At 40.6% G+C, this 19289-nt stretch overlaps 1 protein-coding gene across 1 annotated transcript in view; it reads left to right on the forward strand.

The window, feature by feature from the left end:
* The window catches only part of nav3 (neuron navigator 3), a 573826-nt gene that overhangs the window by 219579 nt on the left and 334958 nt on the right, over positions 1-19289 (forward strand). Inside the window, 1 exon segment of the mRNA XM_051926210.1 lies at positions 2594-2666. Within this exon segment, the coding sequence (XP_051782170.1) occupies positions 2594-2666 (73 nt within the window).

Genomic DNA, 19289 nt, shown 5'->3' on the forward strand with positions numbered 1-19289 from the left:
CCAAAGGTTGCCAGTAAATTACAAGACCAGCACCAGAATTTTTTGTTAAGAACAATATGGATGCCTTCGTGAAAACAATGCACAAAATGTCAACACTCACAAGGAAAAATTACTAAAAATGTGTTAATAGTGACGTCAAAAATATTACAATAAGAAAGGATAACAATAAGAAAAACAGTTACAAAATAAAACACATAGGAACCAAAAAGAGAATTCTGACACTCACTTACCTTACTGGCCACCTTTAATGACTCACTCAATTGAAATTGTTATAATCCCAATCACCTCATATCATCCCCTACCTTCTTTCTAAATCTTCTGACTTCTCTACCTTCCATTGCTCCTTACCATAACTTGCCTTACAGCCCTAGACTCAAAGCCTGTTAAATGCCAACCAGAGATTAGCTCTGGAGAAACACCCAAAACCCCACAATAATATGTGATAGTACCCGCAAGTGGCACATTTCTAAGTCACAAGGTATGTTTTAAGGGTTAGTGCCCCCATAGTAGCTTCATTTCTCTCATAATAAGCAGCAGGGTCACACCATCCACACTTTGGAAATGTTTTCCAGTTGTCTGACTGTCTGACCTTTTTCTCATTGTCTTGCTTTTGGAATGTCAAATTCAGGACAATCTTTTTCCCTCACGGGTTGGCTCAGTCAACAAGGAAATACCAGCATGAAATGTGTCACAGAACAGTTGTAGGAGCCATAAATGCCCTAAGAAGGCAACAATTTTATAAATTGGCAGAGATGAAATATGTGAACATGCCATACTTCCATACATTGTAGATGGACTGGATGCCCTAAAAGTTCTAAGGGCATGTAGGATATGAATTTAGAACAATCTTGATAGATATTAGCAATGCTCCATATCTGTGCTCCAGGTAGGAAGCCTAAAGCATGCAGAAGATGTTTGACACTCCTCATAAGGAGGGAATAGAACCAGGATGGAACTGCCAAAAGTGTGCATGGTTGCAAGTAACAAGCTATTGGACTATGCTTTATATACTAAAAGAACAGGAAGCAAAAGCAATTACTTTGGGAGGTGACCCTTTAAATGGACCTGATGACTAGGGGTGCAGAGACTCCGGGGGTTATAGAGGGACTGTAGTCTGGGGTGTGTGTTGCACAAGAGGACTACTTTTGTATATGTTTTCATTTTGTTGGACTTGGGGACATCTGTGAAAACATTCCCTTGGTGTTGCAGCACAATAATATAAAGTGTAATCTTTCCCTTGTGAAGGTGAGTTTCTCTTTTTCTGAATGTCCCACGTTGAGCTTTCTTGTTAAATTCTCCTTTCCCATTGGCAGCTCCTTGCCAGTCATCAGATCTTGTGAATTCCCTTAAGGTAATTAGTACTAGGGTGTTGTACCGTGTTAGCCATTATGGATGTAGTGAGAAGTCAAGCAAAATGACTCCTTTTATTGGCTAACTAGAAAGATTACAATATGCAAGCTTTCGAGGCAACTCAGGCCCCTTCTTCAGGCAAGATGTAATCAGCAGGGATTACATCTTGCCTGAAGAAGGGGTCTGAGTTGCCTCGAAAGCTTGCATATTGTAATCTTTTTAGTTAGCCAATAAAAGGAGTCATTTTGCTTGACTTCTCACTTAAGGTAATTATAAAGCGGAAGATGGCATAGATTTTAAAACAATGCGAATGTGTGACATTTGCTAACTAAACCACAGTGATCAATTTTTCATTGATTACGAACTGGCAGAAAGATTTCTTTGAAAATTCTGAATATGAAAAATTGTAATTACAAGCTTTTGTTGACTAACTCAAAGCTTGCTTGTATAGGAAAGCACATAATTCAGACAAACTTGATGGCTTTGAATTAGCACTGCTGGGGTCTTGTCACAATCTGCTTTAGATGGCAGTAAGTCTAAAGGTTGTGCCAAGCTGAAAACGTACACCAGGATTCTGAGTTTCTTTTCAGTAGCCGCCACTGGGGTCTCTCTGTCTGTCTGCTTGGCTGTTGCTCAAGAGCCATCAAGGTGAAAGGCTACCATGTAAAGACAGAGAGCCCATTTCATGAGCTGCCGATGAACTGGCGCCTTGCCTAAACAGCCAGCCCGTTGTGGCACTAACATAGAAAGACCTCTTTGGCAAGGTGACTTGATTCACAAGAGGGAGAAGTCATTCATAAGTGATATAAATGCAGTTGGCAAGGTCTTCCATTAATCAGCCCTTTTTCTAAAAAGAAGAAAATTTTTGTGTTTTTTTGGTTTTTTTTTTGTTTAACAAGCCTAAAGATTTTTCCTGTGGTCATACCCCTCTTCCCACAGGTGTCATCCCATTTTATAGCCAAAGCATGATGCCTTTTGCTGTCTGTTTAATAAGGCACAGATCTCAAGGTAGCTGCCTCAGTTGTTGACCTGCCAGGCAGCACTTCTCTTTTTATATATTGTTGAACAGCCACCCCTTGTTGACAATGAAAGCTTTATAGCAATTCCCCAATTAGCTATAATCATTCTTGTTAAAGTTTGCAGAGTGCCTTAGAACATGATGAATGTGAAGTATTCATGCATCTCTCTGCTGCTGGCTTGTAAGAAGCTCTGAGCTCCTTCTTGCTTTCTCTTCATGTTGCAGATTGAGAATGTCGATGCCTGCCTTAGCTTTCTGGCAGCCAGGGGAGTGAACGTGCAGGGTCTGTCTGCAGAAGGTAAGAAGTCTATGCTTTTCAAAGTATTCTCACAAACTTTGTTTTATTAAGGGATAAAAAGCTAGAATGTGGAAGATCTTGTCATTTAAGGAAAATAATCCAAAATGTTAAAGTTTTTTTCTTTAAAATGTCTAGACACAAAATTACTTAAAACAGTCTGTGAAAATGTAATTGTATTATCAAAAATATGTGCATATAGTTTATCAAGGTTTTTTAGTAGCCACTATGTTAATTTCTTGACATATAGCTCCTCAACTTGTTTTATTGTTTTCATAATTTTATTTAGACCTGAGATTACCAGTGTTAGATTTTAATGCTGTAATAGATAATAGAGGTGGTGACACATACTGTACTGGAACAGTAAAACTAATTAAGCATCAACAAATAAATGGCCAATACATAGGCTGTACATGCTGCTGACTGTAATTAAAGAACTTTGATATGGTAGCATACTGTGTAGTGAAAAGGAAAATAACAGTGATAGTCCAATGAGTCCGAGGCACATTAGCTTTGGATTAGTATTTGTGGACAGAATGGAGGAAGCTGATAAAACAAAAGAGTGAATGCAGAGGAGTCAAAGAATAGAAAGGAAGAAGAAGAAGAATGTAAGTTGTAAAGGCATCTATTCTATTACTGTTTATTTGTGAAATTGTTTATATAGATTTTAATATTTTTTGGGTCTTAATAATGAAAAGAAAGACTCCACCATGTCACACAGTGGTTTGCTCTGCTGTCCTTTCAGCCCCAGAAGATTGAGTCCTGGTTTAGTCGATGTCTATGTGAATTTTGCATGTTCTCTCTCTCTACAGGGTTTTTATTATGATTTAATTGTTTTCATGTCCATTGATGTCTCTTAAGTGCCTTTATATAGATGTGTGAGTGCCTGTGCTGTGTGATTTTAGGTTCATTTAGGTTTTGCCCTCCAGTGCAGCGGTGATTGGCACAAGACACCTCCGACTCTCTATTAATAACTTAGGTGGGTTTTTGAACAGATTGTATTAATGGACATACTAACAAATAACAGAAAAATTCAGCAGCACAGCAGCATACAAGTTAGCACTGCCAACCCATATCTAAGGTGACTGGAGGGCTGATTTTGTGTATTCTTGTTGTGTCTGCATGAAACTCCTCCATGAGATGTTCAATTTTTCTGCCGCTTATCAAAAGTGCACGTGTAAGGTTAAGACCCTGGCTATACTACTATGTTTTTGTTCCAAAACACAGACGCTAGTTGCTGATTTTTCCCTTTGTTCACGCTTCCCCAGCGTTTTCAACTCCCGAAAATGAATACTTCTGAAAATACTCTCCAGAGCCATATACCGTACTTCAGGAAATGCAGCCTCAGTGTTGTGGTGTGGATGGGCAAAAATGCAGTTTTTTGAAAACACAAACTTTAATCTTGTTCCAATTTGTTTGTGCTTATTATGTGGTCGTTCACTGATTGGATCCTGTTTGTTACATTGTCTCATTCCCTTTTTGGTCACCCTTCATGAAAGTAAAACCTGTTCCAACAAAGCGGTCATAGAAGAGTTGCTTTCCATGATGCTTGTTGTGTTGCTTAAGAACATATCACATTAGATGAGTTTTCCAGTGATTTTTTTCAGTTGTAGCCTTCATTAACATAATCTTAGCCAATCCGAGGCAGTTGGCAGTGTGCTCCCGTGAAGCTAATCGTCTAATGTGATATACCCAACGATGGAGATGAATTAGTCTGTGACTGGCTAGGATAAAATCAAACAGGTTTGACTATTTTTCTTTGGTCAGAAGGGCATGCTCATTGTATGCAAAAACCAAGGAGTGTTCAGCTGGAAGTACAATATATGCAATACATAACGCATGTTTTGAACCTCACAAGTAGAAGAGAAGCTTGTCTGTATGATGTTTAATGCACTAAAACAAAAGAAGAAAACTAAAGGGTAGAGAATCCTGTTGAATGTCTTGCAGCTGTTAATTCTTGTTACAGTGCCAGCTCTCCAGGGAGCTTACTATCATCTGTCACAAAAAGAGTGAGTACAACTTGAAAATTGACGCTTGGTCAGTAAATATGACATGGGCTACAATTTTCAGTTGTGTATTTTGACATGGTTCAGTGATGAGATCGCATAGTGTGACATTGGCTTTACCTTTAGACATCTTAATTGCATTTTGCAGTTTGAATGCTGCATACACACACAAAATGGAAGTAATTTATTGGTCGCTACTGTTTCACAATAAATCACGTAGCCAACAGTGTCATTGTCCCATATAGGATTTTTCTGCTGATGTGCACAAACCCAGTGTAGGCCATTGTCTATGTCATATGCGTTTTTGGTCATTTTAGTGTGGATGGAGATATATTTATAAGCAGTGTGAAAATGCTGATGTAGATGAAGGTGGCATGGGCCGAGTCTTGGTCTGGTCACTGTTTGTAAACTTTACATATTCACTCTCTGATTTTACTGGTTTTATGCCCATTGATGGCACTTAGTACCTTTATATGGATGTGGGTGTGCCTGTGCCCTGTGATTTTTGGGGTTAATTCATCCAATGCTTCTCTGATAGGCTCTAGCCACACATGACTCCATAAATGAATTATGTCATTTTTTAAAAAGGATGTATTAATGGAAAAACTAACAAATGGTTTACAAATTCTGCAGCACTGTGGCATAATAGCTAGCATTGCTAACTCATACCTAAGGTGATTGGAGTTCAATTTCCTGCCCACTTACTATCTATTCTCCATGGGTTCCATTTTTTGACCATTTGTCAAAAATATACATGTAAGAGTAAAAGTTGATGCCTGATTGGCCTAGAATATGGGTATGAGTGAGCCCTGTGAAGAACTGGCACCCTATCCAACATAGGCTCTCACCCTGCACCTAATACTGCCATGAGACATTAAGGCACTCCTGACTATGCAATTTTAATTAACTAGGTTTTCAAAATAAATGGATTAGTGGAAACATTGCACATAGTATGAAAATGCCAAGGGATAAAACCCAAGGAACTGAATTTAGGATATCATTTCTTTCCACATCTCAAAGACATATACTGTATATCTTCAGTTAACTGAGTCTAGTGTAATGGACTGGTGTCCCATCTAGACCTGGCTCCTGCTTTATGCCTGTTTGCACAACCCTATGGTGTTGGAAATGGGTTTATATAAAAAAAAATTAAAAATTAAAAAAAAAAAAAAATTGGCATATTATAGTATATTTATGGCGTATTTTATTTACTTTTGAAAATGGTGAATGACATTTGGCAGGGCCAGAACTGATCCCAATAGCTACAGATTAGTTTGCATAAACAAATCCCAAAAGCCCTCTCAAAGTTCTCTCAACTCCGAGAGAGTATGCCTCGTTCTTTTTATTTTCATATCCACTAACTCCTGGTTTGGATCATGGTGTGTCATATTTTGTGGTAGTCTCAGCAGGGTCAAAAGCAGAAGCTGGCCTCAAATGACACACTATTAGAAAACTCAGCCATGCACATACACACAAAACGGCAATTCAGAGACGACCGTCAACCTGACCTTGGAGTAAGCCAAACTTTCCCAGAGGAAAACTAAATGAACACAGGGAGAAAGTGCAAAATCACTTTCAATTTCTATACAGGCAATTTTGAAAACTATCAGATCTGAACAAAAGGACGATTTTCATATGAATGTATTCACTTTTTCCATTTGTTACTATTCTAAGAATGAATTACTAACAGTTGAGTCAGCATTTTTTTTTTTTTTTCCCTCATACAACCAGATGAGACAGTATACAGTGGCAGTGAATCCGTTTTTAATTTAGGCAGATTAGTTTTACTTTTGCAGAAGCTTTAATGCACTAGCTGACTTTTTGCATTTAAGTAATGTATACTATTTACAGGATCTCCGCACACTCAGTGATAAATCTCAACCTTTTAAAGGTAATACTCCTTTGCAGGCTCTAAATATAAAATAGAGGCTTACTTTTCAGTTCTATTTTAGATGTTATCTGTAAGTGCTTTGAAGCTGATGTATTTTCTTCTTTTTAAATTACAAACCATATGCTGTTTGACTTGATTCTATTTTCATATACTATAAAAAATAGACTGGCAATTAAATTAACAGCAGGCAACATAATAAAAAGTTTCTTAGACTGGCACAAAGCTGTAATGCCCTTTAAAACTCTACAGAATTAAAAAGTGACTGTTTGATGTTTAAAGATCTGGACCAAAACTTATTGTTGCTGCAGTAAAATCCCCAATTAAGCATTGTGTGAAAACTGTTAATGTGCGCAACATTTATTGACTGGTACAGTATATCTGCTCAAATGTGAAGGTTAAAATCAGCTCTATGATTTCTTGGAAGGCTTCATAGTTAGACATATCGCACTTTCAGTTTGGCTATGTTTTTGTCAGGTCATAGATAGGATATCTGTTAATGTTTTATAATTCTGGATTGAGCATGTAGTAGAATGTTAATTGAATGGCTGGATCAGATGACATTTGTCAGTTGATTTCAAAGTGTAAGACATACTGTAAGGTTGACAAAAAAGTAAAAAAAGGAAAATGCATGGTAAAATTGTGTTAGAGTAAAGATGACAATAGTATATTTATTCATTCATTTTTCTAATTCCATTTGTATGGTCACATGGAACCAGAGCCTATGCTGGCAGCATCAGGATGTCAGCCCATTTTAAGGTCACATTCATTCACACACCAACTAGAACAGGGATCATTTAGAGTCAAAAACTAAAAGAACTTCTTTGAGATGTTAGAAGAAACCAGGAATGCAGATATAAAAACCATATCACCACAGACTAGAGTTATATTAAATACACTTTATTATAAAGGGAGTTATTTAATTCTATTTTGACCTATATTATAGCATATTATTGCATTCTGATACCTCCTTAATCCAATATATTATTATGGATTCTGGAATATTTCCTAGCTGCACTGGTCACAAGACTGGAAACCTTCCAGGACAGGGCCCACTTATGCACACACCCACATAGACACAGGGCCAGTTTCACAAGAAGAATGTAAGGATGCTACACAGAAAAGGACCAGGTGCATTATTTGAATCTATGACAATAAAATAGTGAGGAAACAGAATTAACCATTGTGCCACCATGCAGTCTCTCTTTCATTTGTCTTCTTCAAAATAAAATAGAATATAATTGCTACAAAAATTAATTATATGCTGAATCCTGCCCTCAGTACTATGTGAACTGTATCAGAAAAAACTTTTAAATACTGATTTATCTTGAATGCAATTTATGTTTATTATAAGAGAATTCAACACACCAGCATGTAACTAATTAAAAGTAATGTTAACTATAGGAGCTACACAAGTCCTTTTTTAAGATTAGACATTTATGTGGTGGATGAATATTGGTCTGTAAGTGGAAGCTCCAAGTTTGAGCCATTATGGCGCTAAAGACAAATGATATTAAAGGTGGCATACTCTACTTTTCGAATAACAAGCTCAAGCATATTGTAACAAGGCTCAGTGCGTGAGTCGGTGATGGCAATACTATTATACATACTATTGAGGCTCCCCTCCTTTAACCGTCACCTTATCGTGGTGGAGGGGTTTGCGTGTCCCAATGATCCTAGGAGCTCTGTTGTCCGGGGCTTTATGCCCCTGGTAGGGCCACCCAAGGCAAACTGGTCCTAGGTGAGGGATGAGACAAAGAGCGGTTAAACAAACCTCCTATGAAGAAAAACCATTTTGGACGGCGTTTTCCCTTGCCCGGACGCGGGTCACCGGGGGCCCCACTCTGGAGCCAGGCCTGGAGGTGGGGCTCGATGGCGAGCGCCTGGTGGCCGGGCCTGCACCCATGGGGCTCGGCCGGGCACAGCCCGAAGTGGCAACGTGGGTCCCCCTTCCCATGGGCTCACCACCTATGGGAGGGGCCAAGGAGGTCGGGTGCAGTGTGAGTTGGGTGATGGCCGAAGGCGGGGACCTTGGCGGTCCGATCCTCGGCTACAGAAACTGGCTCTTGGGACGTGGAATGTCACCTCTCTGAAGGGGAAGGAGCCTGAGCTAGTGCGCGAAGTTGAGAGGTTCCGGCTAGATATAGTCGGGCTCACCTCGACGCACAGCTTGGACTCTGGAACCAATCTCCTTGAGAGGGGCTGGACTCTCTACCACTCTGGAGTTGCCCCCGGTGAGAGGCGCCGAGCAGGTGTGGGTATACTTATTGCCCCCCAACTTGGAGCCTGTACATTGGGGTTTACCCCGGTGGACGAGAGGGTAGCCTCCCTTCGCCTTCGGGTTGGGGGACGGGTCCTAACTGTTGTTTGTGCATATGCACCGAACAGCAGTTCGGAGTACCCACCCTTTTTGGAGTCCCTGGAGGGGGTGCTAGAGGGCATACCTTCTGGGGACTCCCTCGTTCTGCTGGGAGACTTCAATGCTCACGTGGGCAATGACAGTGAGACCTGGAAGGGCGTGATTGGGAGGAATGGCCCCCCTGATCTGAACCCGAGCGGTGTTTTGTTATTGGACTTCTGTGCTCGTCACGGATTGTCCATAACGAACACCATGTTCAAGCATAGGGGTGTTCATATGTGCACTTGGCACCAGGACACCCTAGGCCTCAGTTCGATGATCGACTTTGTGGTCGTGTCGTCGGACTTGCGGCCACATGTCTTGGACACTCGGGTGAAGAGAGGGGCGGAGCTGTCAACTGATCACCACCTGGTGGTGAGTTGGCTTCGATGGTGGGGGAGGATGCCGGTCAGGCGTGGTAGGCCCAAACGTGTTGTGAGGGTCTGCTGGGAACGTCTGGCAGAGCCCCCTGTCAGAAGTAGCTTCAACTCCCACCTCCGGCAGAACTTCGACCACTTCCCGAGGGAGGTGGGGGACATTGAGTCCGAATGGGCCATGTTCCGTGCCTCTATTGTTGAGGCAGCTGACCGGAGCTGTGGCCGCAAGGTGGTCGGTGCCTGTCGTGGCGGCAATCCCCGAACCCGCTGGTGGACACCGGCGGTGAAGGATGCCGTCAAGCTGAAGAAGGAGTCCTACGGGACCCTTTTGTCCTGTGGGACCCCGGAGGCAGCTGATAGGTACCGGCAGGCCAAGCGGAATGCGGCTTTGGTGGTTGCTGAGGCAAAAACTCGGGCGTGGGAGGAGTTTGGGGAGGCCATGGAGAATGACTTTCGGACGGCTTCGAGGAGATTCTGGTCCACCATCCGGCGTCTCAGGAAGGGGAAGCAGTGCAGTGTCAACACTGTATATGGTGGGGATGGTGCGCTGCTGACCTCGACTCGGGACGTTGTGGGTCGGTGGGGGGAATACTTCGAAGACCTCCTCAATCCCATTAACATGCCTTCCAATGAGGAAGCAGAGCCTGGGGACTCAGAGGTGGGCTCCCCCATCTCTGGGACTGAGGTCACCGAGGTGGTCAAAAAACTCCTTGGTGGCAGGGCCCCCGGGGGTGGATGAGATACGCCCGGAGTTCCTCAAGGCTCTGGATGTTGTAGGACTGTCTTGGCTGACACGCCTCTGCAACATCGCATGGACATCAGGGACAGTGCCTCTGGATTGGCAGACCGGGGTGGTGGTCCCCCTCTTTAAGAAGGGGGATCGGAGGGTGTGTTCCAACTACAGAGGGATCACACTCCTCAGCCTCCCTGGAAAAGTCTATTCAGGGGTCCTGGAGAGGAGGGTCCGTCGGATAGTCGAGCCTCGGATTCAGGAGGAACAGTGTGGTTTTCGTCCTGGTCGAGGAACAGTGGACCAGCTCTATACCCTTAGCAGGGTCCTGGAGGGTGCATGGGAGTTTGCCCAACCAGTCTACATGTGTTTTGTGGACTTAGAAAAGGCATTCGACCGTGTCCCTCGGGGAATCCTGTGGGGGGTACTCCGAGAGTATGGGGTACCGGCCCCCCTGATAAGGGCTGTTGAGTCCCTGTACGATCAGTGCCAGAGCTTGGTCCGCATTGCCGGCAGTAAGTCGAACCCGTTTCCAGTGAGAGTTGGACTCCGCCAGGGCTGCCCTTTGTCACCGATTCTGTTCATAACTTTTATGGACAGAATTTCTAGGCGCAGCCAGGGTGTTGAGGGGGTCCGGTTTGGTGGGCTCAGGATTGGGTCACTGCTTTTTGCAGATGATGTTTGTCCTGTTTGCTTCATCAGGCCGTGATCTTCAGCTCTCTCTGGATCGGTTCGCAGCCGAGTGTGAAGCAGCTGGGATGAGAATCAGCACCTCCAAATCCGAGATCATGGTCCTCAAACGGAAAAGGGTGGAGTGCCCTCTCAGGGTTGGTAGCGAGATCCTGCCCCAAGTGGAGGAGTTCAAGTATCTCGGGGTCTTGTTCACGAGTGAGGGAAGAATGGAGCGTGAGATTGACAGGCGGATCGGTGCGGCATCCGCAGTAATGCGGGCGTTGCATCGGTCTGTCGTGGTGAAAATGAGGTGAGATGAGGTGGCTCGGGCATCTGATCAGGATGCCTCCTGGACGCCTCCCTGGTGAGGTGTTCCAGGCACGTCCAACCGGGAGGAGGCCCCGGGGAAGACCCAGGACACGCTGGAGGGACTATGTCTCTCGACTGGCCTGGGAACGCCTTGGGATTCTCCCGGAAGAGCTAGAAGAAGTGGCCGGGGAGAGGGAAGTCTGGGCATCTCTGCTCAAGCTGCTGCCCCCGCGACCCGACCTCGGATAAGCGGGAGACAATGGATGGATGGATGGATACTATTGAGGCTAAGCCTTCCTAAAAGGAAACCTAACTTGTAAATTGGGTGTTTGTTCTGTGGACAGAGTTATGAGTGTGATAGCCTCGGTAGAACATTTTAAGTACAGTATTTTAAGATTTCATGATGAAGGACATTAAAAAAGTGTGAATTATAGTTATAGCCCCTCTTTTTATAATATATCATTTCAATAGGCTATTGTACACAAACATTAGAAACTAGAATTTGCTCATGGAAGACAGCTCTGGAAGAAAATGCTGAAAAAGTCCTGCGACAAAGGAATTTAATTGTAGTGCTGATCACACTTAAAGCTGTCATGACTTAAAGTTGTAACGGATGTAAGTTCTATCTCAGCTCTTAGAGAACAGATGCCTTTTCACAAAGACATTGCAAAGTCTGCAACTTAAAATTCTCACCTTTATTGCATGCATTCTGATTAGGGTTGTATTCAGTGAACCCATTTAAGGTAAACTAACATTATTAGGTTATTAATTCTGCTGAGCTTTACTTTCATGCAGTTTTATTGAAAAATAACTTTTTCATTTCTTCCATTAAATTAACAATTTGAAATATTTATCTGTTTGCTGCCTTTAAAAGTTATGTTTCTCTCAACTATCCTACGCTTAAACCTTGTATGGTATTAGTATTAGATTATATAATAATGCCTTTATATTTATGGAAATTTTAACTTCTGATGAATAGTTTCTAGTAGTGGACCTGGAGTGTGTGTGTTTTGTGTGTGTGGTGAAAAACGAAAAGCTTTCGAGATGTATGCATTTGATGTCAGATGTTTTCAGTGAGACCTGGAAATGCAAAGACTTTAAATCTTGAAAAGGGTTATCTGAATCCATTTTCCATTCTTCAATATGTAATACCATTTTCTTTCATCATTACTTGTGAGAACACCCCCATCTACAAGGCTCTTAGTGAGATCACATTAACTCTGTATAAATCTATTCTTTAGGCATTGCATCAGTATTATAATATTTACTTACCTTGTATAGAAGAACTTCTATATTCCACATACTAAATACATACTGTATATACAAATCCATAAACAAAGTCAAAGTCTATTTAGCTTAAATTAAGTGGCAGCCAAGGCCCTACCTAAGAATGCTACAGAACCCTGTTGCATAAAGTGACAGAAATATTTAACAATCCAACCACTCATATGCTCCATAGATAACTGGGAAGAAACTTGGTGAAAGAAGCAGTGGGAGACCAGGAAGTAAAATAGAATAGAAAAGGGTTAGTCTCATTGTTTGCCACAGTAATTGACAGACATTTATACTCTATGATCAGCCCTACCAGGCACTCTACTAAATGTATGCTGTGATAAAGTAACAGGGACTGAAGGGTAATCTCCGTAATTTTTTACCTGCTCTTTTAAGAGTTTGGGGCTCAGTAGCTAAAGGACACAGTCTCCCCCAGTACTTTTCATATCTCTTTGGAATTGTTAATTAGCCCACATCTTGGGGTCCTACTGTATGCATTGGCATATCTCTCTCTATATGTAAAATGCAACGTCTGTCTGTCTGTCTGTTTGTCTGTCCACTTTTCAAGAGAACTACTTAGAAAATTTCGATCTGTTTATTTTCTAGAATTTGCTTGAACATTCCAGTTGATTTTGCGACTTCTCTCATCGCACTAAGAATCAGAGTTCGCTTGCAGGAGTGATATATTCGCGCTAATCCAAGACAGAAGCTGCGGGCCGAGGGGAGGGGGAAGCATGACATCAGGAGTGGGGAGATGGGCAGTGCCCTCCTCACTGTCCTGCTTCACTACTACGTGGGCGGAGCCGTGGGGGACAGCTAGTAGGTAATTGAATAAAGCGGTTAAAGACATTTACAATGTACATCTTAAAGATGGATTACATAATTAGATCTTAAATGTACACCAGTGTAAAGTCTGCCAGCTTGTTCATCCTATTGCTGGTTGTGAAATTTGTAGAAGAATTTTGAATGGAAGTAAAATGATTTGAACAGCCTGTGCGTAAAGTCATGTAGTAAAAAACTGAACTTGAGACACATGAACAATCCTTAATAATCTGTCTGAATTGTCCTACTATTATTAGTTAGAACAAGTATCTCTTGAATTTTACAGCAATGTGAGGACTAAAGATTAATATTAAAACTTGTTATTCACCTATTTTCCATCCATATATTTTCAAAATAGATTTTTTCTTATTTAATTATACTAGGACACCATGTCTCAGTATTTGAGTTTCATTTTATCTTGGAGAAATTAGATATTTATTAAAAATGATTTTGTGTATTGTCCATGAAAATGTCTAAAATATCTGAAAGTCCATCTCACTATCAATTTATCCAATTTTCAGACACACTTCTTCTCTTTCTGAGGGTCATGTAGAGCTAAACCCTATCCTGACAGCATAGACACATTCAGGTACTATATGCATCCATATTTCCTCATGCTGCACCAATTTCACATCTACAATTATCCTATAATTCCTATTCTTGGGATGCAAAGGGAAACTGGAGAACCTTGGGAAAGCTCTAGAGAATATGGGGAGAATGTGCAATCTACATATAGATATTGAATAGACTAAGGACAGAACTTGGATACCTGAATCTATGAAGCAAAAATATTAACCACTAGAGCACCATGTTACCCAGAAGACACATTCTGCACTGCCTTGAGTTGACAGCTGCTGGGATACACTACCAGTCTTCTCTACTTTGAAGTGAATTAAGCAGGTCCAAAAATATGCATATTCTCCTGGATTGTAAATTAAGTCTGGAAATTTTACATTGTGTGGTGTAGTGGTTATGGCTTTGAATCTTGGACCCAAAGGTGTTGGTTTAATTCCTGTTTGTGATTGCTGGGTTTCTCTGAGCAAATCACTTGCTTGTGTGTCAACTGTAAACATTTGTATTATATCCTGAGTTTGTAGTTACCCTGAATAAAGTTGTCAAGCTAATACAGAATATTTTTTGTAGACTTGACAATACCCTATCATTTACATTGCACATGTTGCTAACAGGCTATGTCCTCTCTGTGACTCTGAATTGGACCAAGTGGGGTTAAAATTTGATGAATAAATGGTGTTATCTATACTGTCTTCTGATGAAATTATTTAAACAGAACAAGTGAATCATTATCCTTATGAATAATTACACTTTCAATTCTAATTTTTGCAATCTGTATTTATAACTTAATAAAACCTAGCAGGTATTGTGACTCTAAATTTGACATTCTTGCAATTACATTTTTCAAATGTTGTTTTAAAGAATTATGGAAGTAAGGATCTTCAGCGACATTTGAAGTGAAGTACTGGAGTATTTGACACCATTTTCAAGCTTATGAAATCTTATGGTGTATTCAAAACATGTCAGCCTGAGTCTCCTATACAAATTCAAATAATGACCAGGCAAGATTTGCAGTGTCATAAAACGCTCTTAGCGTCATAAAGACTGTTGTAGGCTATTTTTTCTAGGGACTTTTTCTGTAGGATCTTGTACTTTAAAAGAAACTAACTACTTACTAACTATACAACATACTATTCTCATACATGTATAATCTAGTTTAGAGGCATGGCATGCAAAGCCTATCCATGTAGCACTAGGAACGAGTCCTGAACTGCACTGGACAAGACTTCTGACCACAGCAGAACATACTGTACATTCACACACACACAGCCAATTTATAATTAACAATCACTCTACTGTGCAAATTCTGTGCATTAAAAGTCTGGTGTTGAGACTGAAACCCATAATGCTATACTATGTGTGGTCCTGTCTTTCTATATAACTCAGATATTTTTAGACATATCTTTAGCTTACATGGTGCTTTTCAGAAGATCAAAAATCAGAAACAAGGAAAGAAGCCAAGGTGGATGGGGCGTTAAGTTTAAGAGACAAATTCCATAAAATTACATTTAAAACCTTAATTTCACAGTATTTCTGAGAATATTTTAGTTTTAAATACATTTGAATTTCTATGTTTCAGGACCTGTGAGTGTTGAAGTTGTATTTTTTGCTTTGATAATCCTTTATAAAGTTGCATGGTACATTTGTGATTGTAGTTTTGATTTTAAGAACAGTATGGTCATGCCTTGCTTAGTGCTGCTACCTCATGGGTCCATATATACACTCGGTGAGCAAATTATTAGCATCACTATACTAATGCTAGGCAGGACCTCCTTTTTCTCTCAAAATAGTCCAATTCCTTCATGACTTGGATTCCACTAGATGTTGGAAACATTTTTTGAGATTCGTGTCCATGTTGACTTGACTGAATCATGCAGGTTTGTCAGCTGCACATTCATGCTATGATTTTCCCGTTCTATTGCATCCCAAAGATGTTTGTTGGATCTTGATCCATGACTGGGAAGGCCACTTAAGAATATTGAACTCATTGTTGTTTTCATAAAAGCAGTTTGAGATGACTTTTGCTTTGTGACATGAAATGTTCACCAAGCTGGAAGTAGCCAAGAAGTTATAGCCATGAGTGGATGCACATGGTCAGCAACAATACTCAAATAGACCATGGCATTGAACAGATGATGGATTGGTATTAACAGGTCCAACGTGTGCCAAGAAAACATTCTCCATGCCATTAGACCACCACCATCAGCCTGGACTGCTGACAAAGAGTAGGTTGTATGCATGGATTAATGTTGTTGATTCCAAATTTGGACCCTACCATCTGTGTGCCTCAGCAGAAATCAATAAGTCATCAGACCAGGCTAGAGTTTTGGTGAGCCTGTGCCTACTGCAACCTTGGCCTTCTTGTTTGTGGCTGACAAGTGTGGATCTTGCCGTGGTCTTCTGCTTGTGTAGCCCATCCACCTCAGGATTTGTTATGTTGTTCATTCTGAGTTGCTTTTCTGCAGTTGGTTACCTGAGTTTCCAGAATCTTTCTGCCATCTCAAAGCAGTCTGGCTGTTTTCCTCTGATATTCTCTAATCAACAAGGACTTGCTGTCCACAGAACTGCTGCTCACTGGATGTATTCTATTTTTCACGATTGTCTGAGTAATCTCTAGAGCCAGAATGAACACTGTCAGTCCTGGAGGGCTGTAGAGACTACAGGTTTTTGTTCCAACCCTGTTGTTTAATAAACTGTCGCCTATAATGGATCGCATTTAATTTTATTACTTGTTAGTGTTTTAACTCTAGATCATCAGGTCATTCTTGTGTTGTAGAAGTGGATGGGTAATTCTCATTCCTTCATTTTTTTTTTCTCACTTCAGTTCAATTCTAAATATTTTATTAAACCAAACAGTATGCAATGAACACATACAAGTGTAAATAGAATTGAGTTAGATGGAGAACTGATGATTCTCTTGTCATTTGCATCTGTTTGACTATAAAAGGCAACTAAGGATGTGAAATCTTATCAAGCAGACAACTAAAATGAAGCATAAAAATGATACTTCAGTAATAAGTGCTTCATCAGCAAGAATGTTTACTTTTCATTAAGAAATTGGGTTGGAACAAAAACATGTTGCCACTGTGGCCCTCTAAAACTGACATTGCTCACCCCAGTTCTAGAGATTGTTGTGCATGAAAATCCCAAGAGATCATCACTTAGCAATCCTGTCTGGCACCAGGAATAATGCCATGGTCATACTTGTGTTTGATGAGAACATTAACTGAAACGCCTGACTTGTATCTGAAGGATTTTATGCATTGTGCTGCTTCCACATGATTGGCTGATTAGATAATTGCATGGTTAGGCATGTATACACATCGCTTCGTTATTGTACATGTTTGTGTGTTATATCACAAATAATATTTGTTTAGAATTTTCTTCTAGTATTTAGTATTTTGCTTTGCTTTGCTTGTCTTTTGTTTTATGTAATGCTGTGTATATCCTGTATTTAACTGTTCTTAGTGTTTTATGAGAATAATTGTATCCAATGTTACATATACTCTGCTATTGTTTCTGAGACTCTGTGAAGTGCTTTGAGCATGGGGAAGGTGCTATATAAATACAATGTACTACAGTATTACCATATGTAAAATGTATTTGGCTTGCTAAGAAATGTTTGCAACACTTTTTATGCTTCATTCAAAATGTCTGCAACTGTTTTTGTGGTTATACCAAAATTGTTCCACTTGTCTTAAGATATTCAAAAGGTGCGTGCATGATGAGTGTAATTAATCGCATTGAACTAGAAACCAAAAGACAGTCACAGCAGCTGCTGTTTGGGATGCAGAAGATAATGATTTTGGTAGACATTGTATCATTTAGTGAAACTATTAAAAATCCACACATTTATTCTCTTGAAGTTATAGAAGTGCATAAAGAAAGTTCATCCGCATAGAATATTGATGAAATTCTCCTTCAATGTATGACAGAACATGACTAAGGCTGAGTTTGTAAACAAAGGAAACAATCAAAACTTAGGTGAACTGTTCTCCATCTACCCTACAGCCTAGATCTTGTTCCTTCAAATTTTTATTTCATTGGAACCCTTAAGGATACCATCTATGGGAATAGGTTTTTGAGTAATGTTGAAGATATTGAAGAAATGAAGAATTAAGTGAAAGATACAGGCTGGAACAAGAAGGGGGCACATGCTGTTGTCACTGGTGCAAGACTGTTGAGGTTGATGGAGATTATACTTAAAAATAGAGCCTAGAAAATGCATCTAGTAATCCTGTTAAGTGTTCAAGTAATTACATAGTCATTGACTGGCAATACAAATTGTGCTACCACACTCCATACTTTGCACACTGTTGCCGTCATCAAACACACACCAATATTGATTATAATTAAACATTTCCTTTTACCAACCTTAGCATTGTTTTCTGGTTTAGCAGTTTGGAGCTTCCGACCAGTCTTTGCCACTTGAAATAATAACTGAAAACTAACTCTGATCACACTGTTACAGCAGGAAAGAGAACTTCAGAAGCTGAATTATGAAGTAAAATGAAAATTACATCATAATAGTCCTTCACCATATGAATGTTCATGACAGGGCCTATTTAAAGGTGCCATTCAGTCTAACTTGCGCTGTATGTCTGTGTATACCTAAGGAAAGTCCACACAGACACGGAAGAACATGTAGATTCCATTCAGACAGTGGATGGGCCATGAAGTTCAGGACACTCAGGCTCAGTGGGCAGCAGCATGATACTATGCCAGCCCAACAAGGAACCATAACTGAAGTGTTACAGTAAAAGTTATAAAATTAGGAATTAGATTTCAGATGTTTATTTCAGAAAGGGGGCGGCACGGTGGCGCAGTTAGGAGACCTGGGTTCGGTTCCTGGGTCTTCCCTGTGTGGAGTTTGTATGTTCTCCCCGTTTCTGCGTGGGTTTCCTCCCACAGTCCAAAGACATGCAGGTTCGGTGCACTGGCAATTCTAAATTGTCCCTAGTGTGTGCTTGGTGTGTGGCTGTGTGTATGTGTGTGCCCTGTGTTGGCTGGGATTGGCTCCAGCAGACCCCCATGACCCTGTAGTTAGGATATAGCGTGTTGGATAATGGATGGATGGATTTCACAAAGGGTGTGAAGGCTTTAATTGAACATAGTAAACAATAAATTCAACACATGTTGGAAAACAGTGTTTCAAACAAAATTCTAAATTCACAGAAATACTGAGTGTAACACATTGACACCAAGATAATTTGACTCTGCCTGTGTTTGAAAATGTTAGATGAATAGGGATTGTTTAGTTATTTTGGGTCATATGGTCTTTTCCGATATGCATACATTCATACAGTCAAAGTAACCACGTAATCCAACTCAGGGTTGTGGGGGGTCTGGAGTCTATCCCAGTATTATCTTGCACAAGGCAAAAACAACCACACAATTGCAGGGCTCACTTGCACAAACTCTAACACAAGGCCAAATTTTTAATTAACAGCTAACCAAGCCTGTAAACAAATAATGAAATCAATGTGTTTGGCCAAGTTTTCATACTTTTCCTCCTACAACTTCAGCTCACTTGGAATTAGCTCAGAAATGGTAATTGTTTGAAGAGCAATAGTGTATGT

This window comes from Erpetoichthys calabaricus, chromosome 1, assembly GCF_900747795.2.
Source record: "Erpetoichthys calabaricus chromosome 1, fErpCal1.3, whole genome shotgun sequence".
Lineage (NCBI taxonomy): Eukaryota > Metazoa > Chordata > Cladistia > Polypteriformes > Polypteridae > Erpetoichthys > Erpetoichthys calabaricus.